We start from the raw sequence: 19,012 nt of genomic DNA, 5'->3' as shown, positions 1-19,012 counted from the left end.
TCCCCGCACCCCCTCCAACCCTCCCACTACCTTTAAATTGGGTGGGATGGCAGGTCAGGCTGAGACCTGGTCAGAAACATCGGATTTGGGGGTCTCTTCCATCTATCCTGTGGTTAGGAGTTAGGAGACGTTTCAGTCCCAGCTTTGCAGTTCATCATTCTATAATTTTGGGCAAGTGGTAGGCTCTCCCTGAGCCTCAGTTTCTCCATCTGTGAAATGGGGAGCAGATGGGAGGTCTGATTAAATCAAAGTTTCCTATGGTAAAGACTTCTTTATTATCCTAAGAGCCCCTCTGCTTACCAAAAGGTCAGCAGTTCCAATCCACCAGGCGCTCCTTGGAAACCGAATGGGGCAGTTCACCTCTGTCCTATAGGGTCGCTATGACTTGGAACCGACGGCAAAGGGTTTCGCAATGGGTAGGAGCCCCTAGCGTCGATAGTAGCACGTATTTCAGAGGCAGTAGTTAATTTGTTTTCATAATCAAAAGCAGAAATCACTGTCAATCAAAGCTGCCAAGTCAGTCCAGCCGAGAGACGAAACCCTGAGCCTTATGGGACATACATGTACCATTTCTGTGCAACACTCGGCAACACCCCCGGCTTAAAGGCCAAGAAGGCTTGAAGAAAAAGGCACAGCTCTTCTGTGATGCTGGGTGGTGAAAGGGTTCCCCATGGGGACCCCTGGGGAATAAGACTGGGATTCTCCCACGGGACAGGGCAGAAGGACTCCTCCAGGGCCTGAGTCACCCAGAGCACATCCCGGAGATACAGGCTAAGGACAGGTCAAAGCCTGGCTCCTGCATCAACCAGGCGATGCTTTTCCTGGGGTCTCGGAGCATCTTTGTGGTGACACAGTCTTGCTCAGGCCCCAGCACAGGAGGGGAGGGGGAGAGGACACTGTCCTCTATTCTGCCCAAAGCCCCTTCCCAATGACAATGGGCCCTCAGGGTTCCCATGCAGTGCTGTCCTCCAACATGGAGCACTCTGGAGCCCCAGCCCAGCCTGGCGACCCTGCTCCATTCTCAAGCTGCTGCAGCCTCCTGGCTCCGTCAGGAAGAGCTCCCTCCTCACACCACAGACAGGCCTCCCCACCCCATGTTCTCAGCTGATGATCTTGCTTCTTATTTCACTGAGAAAACAGAATCAATCAGAAGAGCGACCCTTCTTCTCTCATCACTGACTCTCTCTCTCTCCACGTTCAGAGGAAAGTCTGCCTTTCTTCCCTGTGCTTAAGGCCAACCCTCCATCTGGGCGCTGGCTCCCACCCCCTCAGCCAACTCCAGGACTTTGCTCCTGCAATTTCCCCCCTTTCTACGTCATCGAACTCTCCCTCTACTGGATCATTTCATCAGCTTGCAAAGACACCTCACTTCTTTAAAATCCTCCCCTGGCCCCATACTCCCCTCTGGCCACCACCTTACTTTCTGTTTGATTTTACAGCCCACAGAACAGATGTCTGTGCTTGTGCTATCTGTTCCTCCCACCCTCTCCCGGACCTTCTCTACTTCATGACGCCCCACTGCTCCATGGAACCACTCGTGTCAAGGTCCCTGGTGACCTTCACGTTGTCAAATCCAATGGTCCATTCTCAGTTCACACCTTACTCGACCTCTTCATGGCCTTTTTTTGAGTTGGATCACGTTCCTCAGTCAGTTTCAAGAGACCAACCCCTCCTGGTTTTCCTCCAGCCTCGCCGTCCAGTTCCTGGGAATCTTCCCTTGCTCCTCCTTGTCTTCCTGACCTTGACATGCCAGAGCGTCCCCCACTGAAGTCTCCAGATGACTTCTCTCCTTAGGCTGTACTCACTCCTCGGAGACCCATCCAACCTCCTAGCTGTAAACACCATCTAGACCCTGATGGCTTCCAAATTTGTATCTCGGCCTTAGACCTCTCTCCTCAACTCCAGAAGGGAACATCCAATTGCCTGCTCAACATCTCTCCCGGATGCTTCAAACTTAATACACCTCAAACCAAGTTCTGGATTCCCCTCCTCCCTCAGCTAGCTCCTCCTTCCATTCTTCTCCATTCCCCAAAAAAGGCAGCGCCTTTCACCCAGACGCTCATTCCAAAAACCAAGGTGGGGTCTCCTGTTGGTTCTTCCTTCGGGATGTATTCAGAACCTGCTGTGTTTCACCTCCTCCACTTCAACTCAGCCATCTCCCTCTCTCTTCCAGCTACTCCTACAGCTTCTAACTGGTCTGTTGGCTTCCACTCTTCCCTTCCAGTCTACTGTCCACCCAGTAGCCAGTGACCTTTAAGAATGCAAAGCAGGTGGCTCCCAACGCACTTAGATCTGACCATGGCCTATGAGGCCAGCACGGTCTGTCCCCAGCCCACCACCTCTCTACCCTCATCTCTTACTGCCTTCCTCCTTGCTCATTCAGCTCCAGCCACCCCTAAGTCTGTATTGAATTTGGAGAGTGGTAGCTTCTGAGTCTCAGTTTCCCCATCTGTAAAATGGAGGGCTGGGGTCAGCTCACATCAGCATATCTACAAACACAGGTTCTGACGTATTTTCTAATCACCTGGTTTTCCAACCAGCTTGAAAGCTCCCTAATAGGAGGGTTCAGCTCTCCCCTTCTCTCCTCGCTCCCCCACAGCACAACTAAGCTCAGGCCTGCTTGTGGCTGGGGTTAAGTAAACACTTTGTCATGAAGAGGTGGGTTCAGTGAATCCAAGAATCCCAGAAAGTGGGAGTTGAACTGAACCTTTGAAATCACCTAGCCCAAAGCCAGCCCTTCATGGTCAGGAAACCGTGGGGGGCTGTGTAAGGGCAGGGAGCATCACCTCACCCAGCCTGCTCCCTGCTGGGGTGCGGTGTTCAGTCCTGCACACACAGGGTTCCCTGCACACACCAGGCTCTCAGGAAGCCCCTAAATACAACTCTGAATGAGGCCTGCCCTGGTCAGTTGTACCCACAAGAACACAGTGTCCACTGCCTGAGACCCCCAGAGTGGAGTGCTGCCTGCAGCGCCAACCCTCAGCATGGGTCTCCTCCTAGGCCAGGAAGTGGGGGCTCAGCAGGCCTGAGATCACATTCACCTTCTGTGGACTCGTTGTGTGTCCCGGGCAACAGTGTTCCCATCTGTAAAATGGGATGAGGGACCCCAACCTGCCAACCTCTCTGGCTGGTGGATGATACACTGCTCAGGTGAGTGACCAGGTACTTTCAAAGGCACCACTTGGAGCCTGGGAGCAGAGGCAGCGGTCAGGCCAGCACACCTGGCATGTTTTTTGGACTGCCTGCTTGCTTCTCCAGGCTCCTTCTCTTACTGAAGCTGCAGTCTTAAATCACCTTGGAATCAGATCACTGTTGACAGCGGTCCGGGGATTTTGGGTTGTAATATTGGTTTCTCTTGGTGGAAAGGGCAGAGGATGCTAAACCAGAATCTTAATGATGTCCCCAGAGCACAGGGTGGCCACCGCACCCCACAGGAGACAGCGGACCTGACCACCATGGCCTGCCTCAGCTATTTTGGATCCTTCTTTCCCCACCAGATGAGCCGAGGGCCTCTTCGCCTCTGTCTCCTGCCACAGCGGTAAGGAGAACCAGCCCATGAGCAGAGCTGCGTGTGGCCATGGTGGGAAGCTGAGGGTGGGGCAGCCCAGGGCCGGGGTGGTGCACGCACCCCATGGCGTGACCGGCGTGGCACGGCCCGGTGAAGCAAGCAGGGTACTTACGCCATGACAATCACACTGAAGTCCAGCCAGTTCCACGGGTCCCGAAGGAAAGTGAACGCATGCAGGCAGAAGCCTCGAGCCAGAATCTTGACCAGAGACTCAAAAGTGTAAATGGCAGTGAAGGTGTACCTGGGGAAGAGAGGCCACGAAGCCCTCAGGCCAGGTTGCCCACATGCCACAGCTCTGCTCACTCGCCAGGACCGGGAGCGGCAAAAGAGGGGAGGGGCTCGCCAAGGACCCCTTAGTGGTGAGTCCTGGGCCCGGACACAGCCCTTTTCTGGGGTGACTTCTGGAGTGGCAAGGCGTGGAAAGGGCAGGGCGGGGCCCGCTGGCGGAGAGGCCCCGCGGTACTCACTCGACATACTTGGTCCAGGGCGGGGGGTCATGCTGGGCCATGAACACGCAGTTGGTCAGGATGGTGCACATGATCAGCATGTTGAAGAGTGTGGCTCGGGGTCAAGAAAAGCCACAGCGCAGGGCCGCCCGCCACCACCGCCCCCGGATCCTGCCTGCTACAGATCGGACGTGCCCCCCGAAATATGTGCTGAAATCCTAACAGCCAGGAGCCAGCAGCTCGAGTCCACCACTGCCCCTGGATCCTGCCTGCTACAGATCGGACGTGCCCCCCGAAATACGTGCTGAAATCCTAACAGCCAGGAGCCAGCAGCTCGAGTCCACCACCGCCCCTGGATCCTGCCTGCTACAGATCGGACGTGCCCCCCGAAATACGTGCTGAAATCCTAACAGCCAGGAGCCACCAGCTCGAGTCCACCACCGCCCCTGGATCCTGCCTGCTACAGATCGGACGTGCCCCCCGAAATATGTGCTGAAATCCTAACAGCCAGGAGCCAGCAGCTCGAGTCCACCACCGCCCCTGGATCCTGCCTGCTACAGATCGGACGTGCCCCCCGAAATACGTGCTGAAATCCTAACAGCCAGGAGCCAGCAGCTTGAGTCCACCACCGCCCCTGGATCCTGCCTGCTACAGATCGGACGTGCCCCCCGAAATACGTGCTGAAATCCTAACGGCTCGAATCCACCAGCCGCTCCTCGTAAACCGTATGGGGTCACTATGAGTCAGAGTTGACTCCTGTGGAAAGGAACGCTGGTGGTGCAGAGGTTAAAGTGCTCAGCTGCCAACCGAAAGGTCGGCGGTTTGAACTCACAAGCCACTCTGCGGGAGAAAGACGTGGCAGTCGGCTTCCGTAAAACTGCAGCCTTGGGAAGCCTGTGGAGGCAATTCTGCTCTGTCCTATAGGGTTGCTATGAGTCGGAACCAACTGGATGGCAGTGGGCAGTGGGTTATAAGCTGGAATCACTTGACAGCAGGGTTATAGCTGCGGATGTAACTCCATCTGGAGATAGGCTTTGCTTTCTTATGTCAGTGAGGCTTATCAGCATCGGGTGTGTCCTAAACCAACCACTTCTGAGCCATATAAACAGTAGGACAGACAGAGAGACGAGCACAAACAGGGAGGACAGATGCCATATGAGGCTGTCAAGGAACCAAGGATTACCGGCTACCAGAAGCTGTAACAGACAAAGAAGGACACCCCCTACCCTGAGGCGTACCCCAAATTTGGACTTCTAGCCTTCTGAACTGTGAGAAAATTGATTTCCATCTGTTAAAGCCGGCTACCTTTGGTATTTCTGCACAGCAGCACTAGGGGACTAAGACACGCCCCTTGGGTGGTCACCGCCAGGCCAGTGCTGCCAGGACAGACACCGGGGCCAGGAAGCCAGTCCCTCCAGGGCTGCCACCACCGAGGCTGGCCTCTGTCTTGTCCCAGCTTCGCAGCGGACCCAGCAGGGACCAGGCACCTGAAACACCCCTTTGGAAGCGTTCCTTGTGGGGCCTATTCCCTGAGGACCCCAGACCCCAGAGGAGGGGAGGGGCAGGCCAGGTGACAGCCCCCCCCAACCAGTTCCTCCCACCTGTATTAGAGCAGCCCAGGCTGGGCTTTAGCCTGGGGCTTCTCTGAAGAAATGCTCTGCTGCCTGAAAAACACAACCTTGTCAGGACACAGAGCCCTGGTGGCACAGTGGATAACAGTTTGGCTGCTAACCAAAGGCTGGCAGTTCGAATCCACCAGCCGCTTCTTGGAAACCCTATGGGGCAGTTCTACTCTGTCCTCTAGGGTCACTATGAGTCAGAATCGACTCGATGGCAATGGGTTTGGGTTTTTGGTTTTTCGGGACACATGGACCCTGGGGGAGATGGGTCCCTTTTTTCTGGCTGCTTCCTGCCTTTGCACAAACTCTTCACCCTTCTTTGCTCCACTCACTGGGCAGGGGCACCCCTCTGAGCAGCCGGCCTGACTCCTGGTCAGGGAGCTGCTGCTGCTGCCACACCACCCAGGCCATTGGACATCTCTCTTAGGGCGTCTGGCTGCTTGCTGACTGGTAATGGTCATCCTCCACCAGAGCTGAGCTCTTCAGACACTAGGCCTGTCTTCGGCATCCTGTGAACCCTTCCTTCAACTGAACGGTCCCATGGCCTGTCTGCTCTCTGACTGTCTGGCTCCAAGTCCTCGCTGCTCTAGGCTGGGCGCAGCTGACTGACCTCCTCTGCTCCTCCTCCACAGAGGAGCAGGGGGCCGACTCTGGGCCTCCTGACTAGGGCACCCCAAAGGGCCAGGTTCAGAACAGGGGCACTCTGCTGTGCTCACCAACCCTCTCCCTCTCCACGGCCTGACCTGAGAGGCGGGCCTCCCACTCCCTGGGCATCCCCCAGGCTCCTGACACCACGCCCCACCCCAGCCCCACACGTAGCAGCTACCAAGCAGGCGATTCCCACAGGCTGCCCTGGAGCAGGGTAATTGAGCTCCAGGGGACAACCTCTTTCCTCCCTACCACAGCTCCGCCATCTTCTATGGCCTGGCCTAGCCTCAGGCTCGGTGGGGAGGCCAGGGCGTCAGACCTGAGGCCAGGCCGAGCTGGGTGCTGACTTCTGGGGGTGCCTCAGCAGTGGAGGGGTTAGGCCTCCAAGGAATCTCACAAGGCAGGTGCTCTCCAAGCCTCCAGCCCTCCTGCTAGGGAATCCAGCTCGGAACTCTGCATCCCAAACCTGGCCCCCGTTCACAATTCATTCTCCAATTTCTCATTTGAAAGAGAGGGCATCAGGCTTTGGGAAGCCCCTTCATCAAACCAGGACCAGGACGACACCACTGCTCAGCTCAAATGCCAGTGGCTCCAGAAAGCCTGATTTTTCCCTGGTCACCAGGCAGCTCCACAGTCAGCAAGGTCGCTCAGCTTGGTACCTGCCCAACTTTCTGCCTGTGTGAGTCTCCACGGCCAGCTGACTTCCCTCTGCCATTTCTCAAGGGTTAGTACTCCCACTTCCTTACACACACACACACAGACACACACCCTCACACACATATTCACAACACTCTCACACACACTCTCTCACACACACACTCACACAACCTCCCCCGACCCAGCCAACCTGCCAAGGCTTTCTCCACTGGACAGTTAGCCCCTCAACCAGCCCTTGCCCTTTCCCGCAGATTTGTGGCTAAGCCATCTACCGAGGAAGCCAGGCGATTCCTGAAAGATGGACGTTGGGATGCTAAGAATGCACGGTAAGCCCTTCCAAGGTGTCAGGCTCTGTTTTCTGAATCCCTCAACTCATCCGATTCCCCCAACAACCCTGTGGGGTGGAGACTTTGTCTCCATTTCATGGATGCACAAAGAGGTTAAGGCCAAGGATATCGTATTACGCAGAATAACGGCCCCCAAAAGATGACCATGTCCTAATGCTAGGGGCCTGTGAATATGCTAATTCACACAGCAAAGGGGACTCTGTGGATGTCATTACAGATCTGGAGATGGGGGGATTATCCTAGATAATCCGGTGGGCCCAACGTAATCACAAGGGTCCTGTCAGGGATTGAACTGTGTCCCTTAAAAACATCTGTCATTTTAACTGGGCCATGATTCCCAGTTGTGTGACTGCTCACCATTTTGTCATCTGATGTGATTTTCCTATGTGTTGTAAATCCTACCTCTGTGATATTAATGAGGTGGCATTAGCTGCAGTTATGTTAGTGAGGCAGTAGTCAATCTACAAAATTAGGTTGTGTCTTAAGTCTATCTTTTTTGAGATATAAAAGACAGAAGTGAGCAGAGAGATGGGGGGACCTCGTAAGCCCAAGAAACAAGAGCCAGGAGAATAGTGCGTCCTGTGGACTCAGGGTCCCTGCACTGAGAAGCTCCTAGTCCAGGGGATGATTGATGAGAAGGACCTTCATCTGGAGCTGACAAAAAGCTGGAGCTCATGTCCTGAATTTGACTTCTAGCCAACTGGACTGTGAGAGAATAAACTTCTGTTTGTGAATGCCATCCACTTGTGATATTTCTGTTATAGCAGCACTAGATAACTAAGACAAGTCCTTATAAAGAAAAGCAGGGGCAGAAAGGTGAGAGTGATGCATATGAGAAAGACCTGACTGGCCATTGCTGGTGTTGAAGATGAAAGGGGCCATGAGCCAAGGAATGTGGGCAGCCTCTGGAAGCTGGAAAAAGTTAGAAAACAATCCTTGCCTGGAGCCTACAGAAAGGAGCACAGCCCTGATGACACCTTGTTTTTAGCCCAGTGAGACCCACTTTGGGTTCTGGCCTCTAGAACCATAAGATAATAAATTCATGTTGGGCTGGGGACCATGGTCTCGAGGAATATCTAGGTCAACTGGCATAACCCAGTTCATAATTGTTCCACAACCTACTTTGGTGAGTAGCATCTGGGGTCTTAAAAGGTTGCAAGCAGCCATCTAAGATACATCTATTGGTCCTATCCCATCCAGAGCAAAGGAGAATGAAGAAAACCAAAGACACAAGGAAAATATTAGTCCAAAGAGCTAATGGACCACATGAACTACAGCCTCCCCCAGCCTGAGCTCAGAACTAAAAGGTGGCTGGCCACTACCACTGACTGCTCTGACGGGGATCACAATAGAGGGTCCTGGGCAGAGCAGGATAAAAATGCAGAACAAGATTCAAACTCACAAAAAAAGGTCAGACTTACTGGTCTGATAGAGACTAGAGGAACTCCTGAGACCATGGCCCCCAGGACACCCTGCTAACTCAGAACTGAAGCCGCCGCAGAAGCCCACCTTTCCGACAGAGACTAGACAGGCCTATAAAACAAAGGATAACACACGTGAGGAACGGGCTTCTGAATTCAGTCAAGTACACGAGACCAAATGGGCAGCACCTGCCCAAAACCAAAGATGAGAAGGCAGGAAGGGACAGGAAAACTGGACAAACGGACACGGGGAGCCTGGGGTGGAGGGGGGAGAGTGCTGACACATTTCGGGGATTGCAACCAATGTCACCAAGCAATTTGTTTAAATTTTTTTGAATGAAAATTAAATTGCACTGTAAAGTTTCACCTAAAACACAATAAAATTAAAAAAAAAAATTTGTGTTGTTTTAGGCCATAAAAACAACAGGAAACTACATAGATACAAAGATGGTAAAGGGCAGAGTGCAGCTCCGACCCTTGGTCACCCCAGTCCAGGCCTCCATCTGAACCCCTACTATACCACCTCTGCACAAAGACATCAAGGGTCACCTGGCCCCCTCTCCCACCTCCAGACCCAGCAGCCTGCATAAGTCACATTGCTTCAGCCCTTGTGTGCCAAACGGGAATGCCTTCTAATGCCTGGCCACTGTCACCTGCAGGGCAGGTATGAAAACCAAAGGAGGTAACCAAAACAAGACCAGCTGCCAGCTCTTGGCAACCCCATGTGCTAGATTAGAACTGTGTTCCACAGGGTTTTCAATAGCTGTGATTTTCCAGAAGTAGGTCACTGGGCCTTTCTTCTGTGGTGCCTCTGGGCGGATTCAAATCACCAGCTTTTTGGTTAGTAGATGAGTACAAACCATTCATTACACCCAGGGACCCTCCAAATGAGGCGAGGGTTTCCATAAAATGTGGGGAGATGCCATATAGAAGGACGGATGGAATTATCTGTTGTTTCTAAGAATAAGCCCCATGTCTGGGGTCTTAAACGCTAGCAAGCAGCCATCTAAGATGCATCAACTGGTCTCAATCCACCTGGATCAAAGGAGAATGAAGAACACCAAGGACACAAGGCGATTATGAGCCCAAGAGACAGAAAGGGCCACAGGAACCAGCGACTACATCATCCTGAGACCAGAAGAACTAGTTGGTGCCCAGCTACAACCGATGGCTGCCCTGACAGGGAACAGAATGGAGAACCCCTGAGGGAGCAGGAGAGCAGTGGGATGCAGACCCCAAATTCTCATAAGACCAGACTTAATGGTCTGACTGAGACTAGAAGGACCCTGGTGGTCATGGCCCCCAGACCTTCTGTTGGCCCAGGACAGGAACCATTCCTGAAGCCAACTCTTCAGACATGGATTGGACTGGACAATGGGTTGGAGAGGGATGCTGGTAAGGAGTGAGCTTCTTGGATTAGGTGGACACTTGAGACTATGTTGGCATCTCCCGCCTGGAGGGGAGATGAGAGGGTGGAGGGGGTTAGGAGCTGGCGAAATGGACAAGAGAGTGTGGAGGGAGAGAGCAGGCTGTCTCATTAGGGGGAGAGTAATTGGGAGTGTGTAGCAAGGTATATATGGGTTTTTGTGTGAGAGACTGACTTGATTTGTAAACTTTCACTTAAAGCACAATAAAAATTGTAAAAAAAGAAAAAAAAAAAGAATAAACCCCAACTGAGCATGTATGCCTGGCCCTATGTGATGGGGGCCTCGGATCACAGCCACAGCCCTGAAGCACTCTAGGTGGAATGCTATGAGAGCCAGAGATGCCCCTGGCTGGGCTAGGCAGGACGGCTTTGTGGAAGAGGCACTGGAGCAGCAGGAAGGCTTCCTGCAAGAGGCATTCAAACAGCAGGAAGGCTGTCTCCTCCAGCAATCATCCAGCCCTGCTGGACTTGGCAAAGCAAGGTGGGCTGAGGACTGAGGGGGACTCATCGCTCAGGCACAGATCTGGCCCCTCTTTGCGCAGGCGTTTTCAGCTCTGGCGAGGCTGCTCACGGCTCTCACACCTCTACAAAGCGCAGAAGTGTGGACAAGATAGCTGCCTTGGACCTGAGAATATGGCTGGACATAGAGGTGAGAAGCCCACCAACGTCAAGACAGGGAGGAGCCAGGGCAGACAGCCCTTCTCAGTCCTGCCAGCCACGGCCTGAGTCCCACGGTGAGAAACGACAGGAGCAGCCCACCTGGGTGCTGACTGTTCCAGACCCAGCCACGGCTGACAGTGGGGCAAGCGGCTTGTCTCTGCCACGTGCCTGCTCCAAGTCCTTTCCTGGATCCCCTGGCCTTGAGGATGGCTCTTACAGTATTCTCGGTCACTCCTGTGTGTGTGTGATCTCTCCTAACTGGACTGAGCCCTAGTCCATGTGCGTAAGGCCCTAGAACCCCAGATCCCCCGTGGAGCTCAGCACGCGGCCAGGACGAGATAGATGAATCACCTATCGACTGGCCAGAGCACACCTGTCTGCACAGCCTGGTCATTCCAGGCCAGTGATCAAGCTGGTGCCACATGTGAGCAGAGGCCAACGTCAGCTCTCCAGGCCTGAGCTCAGCTGAACATCTTTAACCCTGTTCTGTCATTGTCCCCAAACACCCACTCGCCTTAAAGGGACCATGTCAGCCTTGTGATTCAAATGCCAGCAAAGACTGCTTGCATGGCTGATAGGGAAATGCCTGAAGGCCTGGGCTGCCTAAGCCCTCAGTCCCCAGGGAGTCAAAAAACCTAAAGAGAGAAATGAATGGTGGGGGGTATTTTCATATATTTGTGCTATTAAATGAGTATGAAGGAAAAAAAAAAAAAACAACAATTCCAAACCATGTGGCTTGATTGGCCACTTGAGTCTGGTGGAGACGTGGGAGGATTTTGTGAACAGAGCCCGTGCACCCAGGAAGGCAAAGCGTCCTTCCACATGAACGTGAGGCCTCTCCTGATGTGCCCGCTGTGCAACCTGGAGCCCAGTGGGTTTCTTTTATTAAGTCCTGCAGGATTAGTAACAAAAAGACACAGGAAAAAATAATTCTACATCCATATTTACTTTATCGGCAGCTTCCCCTCCTGGGATGCGCTGCAAGCGTGGAGCAGACAGCAAAGCCACGCGGAGTTATCACGCACTCACTCCCTGGCATGCCCCCTGGAAACGTCTTCATGGGGCTCTCTCCTGCCCGGCGGCAGCCTCCTTGAGAGCAGGGGCTGTATCCCTGTCTCCTTTTTAATTTCTTCTTGGTTCCTCCCACTTTTTCCAGAGGGCGCAGACTTCGCACATTTAGGGACTTAGATGTTTCAGTAGATACAACAATGAGGGCAAAGTGAAAGCTCGTGAATCAGACACTGACCCTGACTACATATCAGAAACACAGACACTGACCCTGACTACATATCAGAAACACAGAGATTGTTACTTTTGGGGGTGACAAAAATGTCCTGGAATTAACAGTGGTGGCAAATGGTTTGTGCTAGGTACTAACCGAAAAGTTGATGGTTCGAATCCACCCAATGGTGCCACGAAGAAAGGCCTGGTGATCCATTTCCATAAGACCACAGTCCCTGAAAACCCTGTGGAGCGCAGTTCTACTCCGACACACATGGGGTCGCCATGAGTAGGAACTGACTTGATGGCAACAGGTTTGTTTTTTGGATGGTTGCACAACCTTGAGAACACATTAAAACTACCGAATACTTTAAAGGGTGAATTTTATAGTATATGGATTATGTTGTGTGCCACTGAGTCAATTCTGACTCATAGCGACCCTATAGAACAGAGTAGAACTGTCTCACTTGGTTTCCAAGGCTGTAATCTTCATGGAAGCAGACTGCCAGGTTTTTTCTCCCATGGAGCGGCTTGTTTGAACTGCTGACCCTTCAGTTTGCAGCTGAGCGCTTAACCACTGCACCACCGGGGCTCCTATATGAATAATATCTCAATCACAAAAGAAAAGAAGAAAGAAATGCACGGAGAGCCCGCAGATTACGGGGCCACACGCTGGAGAGGCTGGTCTGAAAGAGGTGGGAACCTGCATGTTTAACAAGCTCCCTGGTGAGGTGAGCCTGAGGTGGCCCTCATGGGCTGACATTTGGAAACAAGTGCCCTGTGGCAGTGTGCCCCGAATCACTGGGGACCTTCTGGAGCACAGACTGATCCAGCAGTTCTGGGGCAGGGCTCGGGATCCAGGAGTCCTAACAAGAGCCTCGGGATGCTGATGCTACCAGTGTGGCAGGCTCAGGACAAGAAGGGCTGCTTCCAAACCTCACAAGTCTAGGTCCCCTCCTCTCCCCCAGCACCCGTGAGCCCACTAAGCGGTGCTGTTGCAGGCCAGCAACGTGCTTCCACCCCCAGTTAGCCGAGTCAAGGCAGCTGCTAGGAGCCGGGTATGGGGCCTCACTCCTAAGCCATGTCCCTGGGGCAGCTGCCCTGGGGGACATAGGCCGGCTCAGAGTCCTCCGAGCAGGGCCTGCCAGGTGAACTAGTACCTCACAGCCTCAGAGCTACAGCTCAGTGGACCCTCGGCCCAGGCTGGGGACCCCAGTGCCCACACTGCCTCCCTGGCCCACCTACCTCCCTCGCCTCTCATCCTCAGGTCCAGCCCATGGCCCTGCAGGAACCTGGGGCTGCTGCTACGTCCCTGGGGGTTGCTGTGGCTGCCAAACAGCCCAGGGTTGGTTAGATACCTGGAGGAGAGGCCCCAGGTGAGAGCCGGAGCATGCTTTCAGGGAGGCCAGTCCTTGAAGTAAGACTCCGTGCGAAGGTTCCCCGCCCTCCTGCCCTGTGTCCTTCTCCCCTGGAGGGGCCCCGGTCTGGCAGGAAGGACAACGGCTCGTGCAGTTGTCTTATTACTCATCAAACCCAAACCAAACCACCGCTGAGGAGTTGGTTCTGACTCTTAGCGACCCCACCATAGGGCTTCCAAGGCTGTAGATCTCTGTGGAAGCTGCCACATCTCTCTCCTGCGGAGCCAGTGGTGGTTTTGAACTGCTGACCTTTTGGTTAGCAGCTGATCGCTTTAAGCACTGCGCCACTAGGGTAGGGGGCTGTAAAATTCCCAAGGGACAAGGGCAGGGTCGTACTTAGCTCAGTGCCCCCAGGGCGCTTAGCACAGTGCCTGACGCTAGGAGCTCAGGAGCAGCTGAGGAATGGCTCAGAATTAAATCTGGACCCTCACACCTCACAAGTAAGCTGTTGTTGGGAGTGGCAGGCTGTCCCCTGAATCCAGCCCCTCCTCACGCTGTCTGTCCCACCCGAGACCACTGTTGGTACACAGTGGGGGCCTGCATGTGGGAGTGTCCCTAGACACACAGACACAGATACACAGAGACACAGATACACACACACACTCACATTCTCACCCCCCCACGCCCCCCCCACACACACTCTCTCTCTCTCTCACACACACACACACACACACACACACACGCACAGGGCAGGAATCCCTCAGAAAGGCGGGAGGGAGCTGGAGGAGGACAGAGCAGAAGCGTGGTTGGACACATGCATCTTACAACGTATCTACGTACAGATAACAGATGAGACACGGGACCCCTCGAGTTCACCCTGGGTTCAGCACCAGGCACTGGGGCATAGGGGAAGACAGTGGCACCATGAAGGAGCAAACCCATCCCTCCCTGGTCCAGAGAAGTTCCTGGTCTGTCAGCATCCTCTGGGTTACACTCCAGCCAAGCTCACTGGGCAGCTGTTTTCCTGAAGGCCCCCACCCCTGCCCAGAGGTTGATAGGTGAGGCCTTGGTCTTGACATCAGAAAAAAACGCCCATCTGGAGGACAGAGCTGAGGGGTGATCTTGGGGAGCCCTGTCAGGCCAACCCAGCAGGCCCACAACTAATTGCACTGCTGAGCCCTGAGCCCAACAGCACTGAGGAAGTCAGCAGTGGGGCAGGCTGTGTGTGTACGCCCACCTCAGTAGTCACAGCCCAAGGAGGTGCTGCCCAGGCACGACAGCAGATACTGAGACCCCTGAGTCTACAAACAGAGAAGAGACATGATTGGGTGCTGCCACCCCACCCCCACGTGCTGCCTGAATGAGAGGCAGGATGAGGGGGAGGCAAAGGGCACCCCCAGGCCCAAAGCACCCTAGTGGCTCGAGACGGGTCCGAATCCTTTACTCCACAGCATCACCCCTGTCGCTCCCTCTGTAGGCCTGGGCTTTTTTTAGGCTGTGGTTTATATAATTTAATGCTAACCAGAGTTCTTTGAGATACTCTGAAGCTGCAAACATTTTGTCAACACCTAATCAAAAGCAAGTGTTGCCTCCCTTGAAAGATGCCCACGTGTGAATCTACTCGAGGCCTCTTCACTGGGAAACGGCTTTCCCTTGGCTGGGCCCCCAGCAACCTGCTTGCAGGTCCTTGCAAGTGGGTGGGGGGTGGAAGGCCAAGGGGTGCAGTGGGAGGTACATTCAGAGACTATCTCAGATACAGGGAAACAGGGGTAGGCCCCATGTCTTCTGGGCTCCTCAGCTGTATACCTTCCAGGATGTCTCTATCCTGGAGACTCACAGTATTTTCCTAAATACTCATGTGCCTGAGAACTCTGGGGATCTAGTTAAAATGCAGATGCTGGTTCTGACCATTTGGGGAGGGTTCAAGAGTCTGCAAGTCTAACCAGCTCCCAAGAGACCATCGTGCTGCTTGCTGAGGACCTGCACCACCCCCAGCCCTAAACGAGGCTGCACCCAGCAGGGGTTAGCTGCAAAGGATATGAATGAACCAGAATCTTCACAGCCGCTCTCCGGACCGGGTGGAAGGGGCTGAAGAGGTACAGGGCGTCGGTGGCACTGAACCGGAAGATGGTCTTGTCTTTATTCAGCACGATGAAGGTCTGTGGACAGAGAGCTGTGTCAGGTGAGGGGGTGGCCCCTAGGCCCTGTGGGGAGAGGCTTGTCGGGGGCAGCTGTTGGCTTGGAGCCCTAGGGTCCTGGCTGTGAGAGGTAGAAAGAAGCAAACAGGGACTAGGGGAGAGGAGGAGCCAGCATAGGGCTCAGTGGACCCTCGTTGCCTCATCCATAGAGGGAATGGGGTGAGGTGAGACTTAGGGGAAGGTTGGGATTTAGTTTAAAAACTAGAGTTCCTGACAAGAAGGGGCCTTTTGTGAGCCTAGCCCAGCTGTCTTCATACTGTTATGTGTCACTGAGTCGATTCTGACTGATAGCAACCCTATAGTCAGAGTAGAACTCCCCCATAGGCTCTGCTGTCATCATAGCAGAGACCAGAAGGGTCCAGTTGATTGACACTTCCTCCTTCCCCTTCTCCTTGCTTGACTCCTCCTGCCCTGCAAGGCTCCTCACCAGGTACGAGGTGTGGCGGGGGGGGCTGCGGGGCGGGGAAGGAGGTGTCATGGGGAAAGGCTACAGGAAGAGGAGCAGGTGTGAGGTAAATGTAGACGTGTTCCCTGACTCTGTCTCCTGAGTCCAGGACCAATGACAGGCCCACTCCAGCCCAAAGCAGATAACCCAGTGTCTCCTCTAGAGGGACCATGAGCCCTAAGATGAGGCTCCCTCCCCAAGCTTCCAGAAGACTTCATCTACACAGCACAAATGGGCGTGGGAGCCGACACTGAGAGTGGGAGGCTGAGCCAGGGCACATCAGGTGGGAGCCAACAGCAGCCCTGAGGATGGAGTCGCCCCATCTGCCCAGGTGTGCACCAGGTATGGCTGTGGTGGGCACAGCTCTGGAGTTTTTCTTCTCCAAGCATGAAGCTGGTGGTACAAGGTTCTATTTAATCTGGGCTGACCAGACATACCAGGGCACAAAGTTCTGCTGTGGGGACTCTGTGACTTGTGGGTTTGTGGGCAGCGTGGCCAAGGGTCAGCAAGGAGGGTCAGAAGGTTAGAGGCCACAGTCACACTTAGGGCATTCCTGGTAGACACAGGGACAGAAGAGATAGTGTCTCTAACTCTTCTTAGGATGAACTGCCACTAGCCCTCAAAACCTGAGCCCTAGGCTGACTCCTGCCTGACCCCATGACTCCCACCTGACCCCATGACCCCAGCCTGATCCCCACCTGACCCCATGACTCCCACCTGACCCCATTTTTCCCGCCTGACCCCATGACCCAGCCTGGCGCCATGGCTCCCGCCTGACCCCGTGACCCCAGCCTGATGCCATGACTCCCACCTGACCCCACGACCCCAGCCTGACCCTTTGACCCCAGCCTGACCCCATGACCCCAGCCTGGCCCTGTGACTCCCACCTGGCCCCATGACTCCTGCCTGATCCCAGCCAACTCCAACCTAATGGCCACCCACCCTCTCACTACCAGCTGTGGCCTCAACCCCAATATCAATTCTTACGTCCAGCTCTGACCAACCATGACTGAAGCCCACCTACCCTAGATAATCCCAAATATCAGCCTCACCTGCCCTAGCCCCTGACCTTGGCCTCATCTGAGTCACCTGAACCAGGTGGAAGCCTGGGAGCAGGACCAGGTTCCAGGTCTCCTCTCCTGCCTTTGCAAGTATACTGGGGGGGGGTTCCCTTCACACGTTCACACCCACACCTGCTCACACCTGCATGCATGTGCACACACGTGGTAAACACATGCCCCACACCCACCCTCAGCTTTTAGTCTCCAATGTGCAGTGGCACCCACTGCCAGGTGACACAGACACAGCACTCACGTCTACCGCGTGGTCACACTCGCAGTCACACGTCACACATGCCATACTCACACTGTGAGCACGGACCTGCCTGCCCCTCAAGGGCGTCCTCAGCCACCACTAACCACTGTCGTGAGTGCCACTGTCCTCTCTGGCACCAGCCTGCTGGGGGAAGGCTGCACCCCAAATTCAAACCTGCCTTCCTCCAGCAGTGAGGCCTGAAAGTGGGGTGAATCAGGTGGGTGTACCAAGTTGCTGCAGGAGCCCTGTGTGCCCGTGGCCTGGCGCGGAGCAGGGCTGGGGAACAGGGTCCTGAGAGGTGAGCCCAAGACAGGGATCTGAGATGGGGGCTGGGGGACTGGCCTCCTGGGTAGAAATCCCTGCTGGGAGGAACCCTGAGTCACCCTGCCCCAGTCAAAAGGAGAGACAGGGGCAGAATTACCCCACCCAAGGAAACCTGCCCCTCTGCCCTGTCAGACTTTCCACTGGCCTTCATGGTCCCATTGTCCTCCCCCCACCAACAAAGCCCAGGGGAGCTGCTCTGTGGCCCCCGCCTGAGCCACCCTGGCCCAGGCAACCTCTGCAAGTTCTCCGTGCTGCCAGAGGGGTGGGGCATGGGGGGTACATGCTGTCCTCAGTTAGGAGAGGGGACCCACATGCTGTGCCCTGGGGTCCAAACTCAACTCAGGCAGGACTCCAATTCACACACAACAGGGGACCCGGAAAGTCCTCCAGGGGTGAAAATCTAACCACAGACCACCCAAGGCCACTCCTCCACAAGGAGGCAGGCTTTGAGTGTGGCTGCCTCCTCTTCCTCCCAGCACCAAACCAGCATCTCAGGCTGCATGATTCCTGCCTCATATCCCAGAGCTCCAAACTGAGGTGACTAGAATCTAGATCAGCAATGACTCACCCCCGAAACCCCGGGGGGGGCCCACCCAAACAGAGCCCACAGGGAGGCCAGGGCCTCTCCTCCCCGTCTGCTGGGTTGGCAGGGGCTGCATGTAAGAGAGGACGGCATCACCTTCTGGGTGCTGTAGAAGGGGTCCAGGTCCTCCAGGGGCACCCCGATGAGCTCACGGGGCGGGTTGCCATAGAGATCGGGCAGCTTCTTGGAGGCCTGCAGGTCCAGCTGAGGCTGGGGCGCCTCCTCCTCAGGCAGCCCGTCGCGGCTCTCCTGTGAGGCGGCCGAGCTGCGGGCCTGCTTCTCTGCCAGGCGCTTCTCGATGGCCGCCAGGGACTCCCGGGTAAACCTGCGGAAGCTGCTGGTGCCCCGACATAACAGGAAGTCTGCCATCTTCTCATCCTGCTTCTGGGGCACAGGTTCTCCTCACGCTGCCCGTCGGGGGGCTGGAAGACACAGATATGGGACGTGAGGCTGAGTGCAGAGCCGGGGTAGGGAGGGCCTGCGACAGTGCATGGACTGACAGACAACATTTGCAAAGACGCTCCCAGAACACAGGCTCCCAGCCTTCAGCCAGAAATGGCCGACACAGACCTGGATAAACCCAGAGCCTACAGGTGCGGGGTCTGCACGGGGACGTGGAGGAGGGTACTCCTCCCTTCCCAAACGTCCCAAAAGCATGTCTGGACGCAAGAGGGTGAGAGCAGGTGTGTCATCAAAAACACCTCCATTCAGCTCCACTCCACACGAAAGGCAACACTGGCAGCTTCCTGCTCCTTAGCTATTACTCCTCCAGACGCT

The 19,012-nt window shown here is 54.9% G+C and overlaps 1 protein-coding gene across 7 annotated transcripts in view; it reads right to left on the bottom strand.

Moving 5' to 3' along the window:
- SCN5A (sodium voltage-gated channel alpha subunit 5) overlaps positions 1 to 18,604 on the bottom strand; it is a 110,485-nt gene extending 91,881 nt beyond the window's left edge. For all 7 annotated transcript variants that reach the window (XM_049870768.1, XM_049870769.1, XM_049870771.1 and 4 more), the window contains exons 1-4: positions 18,332 to 18,604; positions 15,412 to 15,530; positions 4,036 to 4,125; positions 3,681 to 3,809 (exon numbers count right to left, since the gene is read on the bottom strand). In XM_049870768.1, the coding sequence (XP_049726725.1) occupies positions 3,681 to 3,809; positions 4,036 to 4,125; positions 15,412 to 15,530; positions 18,332 to 18,604 (611 nt within the window). The remainder of the gene's footprint in view (positions 1 to 3,680; positions 3,810 to 4,035; positions 4,126 to 15,411; positions 15,531 to 18,331) is intronic.
- Positions 18,605 to 19,012: the final 408 nt, after the last annotated feature.

This window comes from Elephas maximus, chromosome 27, assembly GCF_024166365.1.
Source record: "Elephas maximus indicus isolate mEleMax1 chromosome 27, mEleMax1 primary haplotype, whole genome shotgun sequence".
NCBI classification, from domain to species: Eukaryota; Metazoa; Chordata; class Mammalia; order Proboscidea; family Elephantidae; genus Elephas; species Elephas maximus.
The sequence above is the reverse complement of the archived record's forward strand: the minus strand, read 5'-3'. Positions and strand labels throughout refer to the sequence as shown.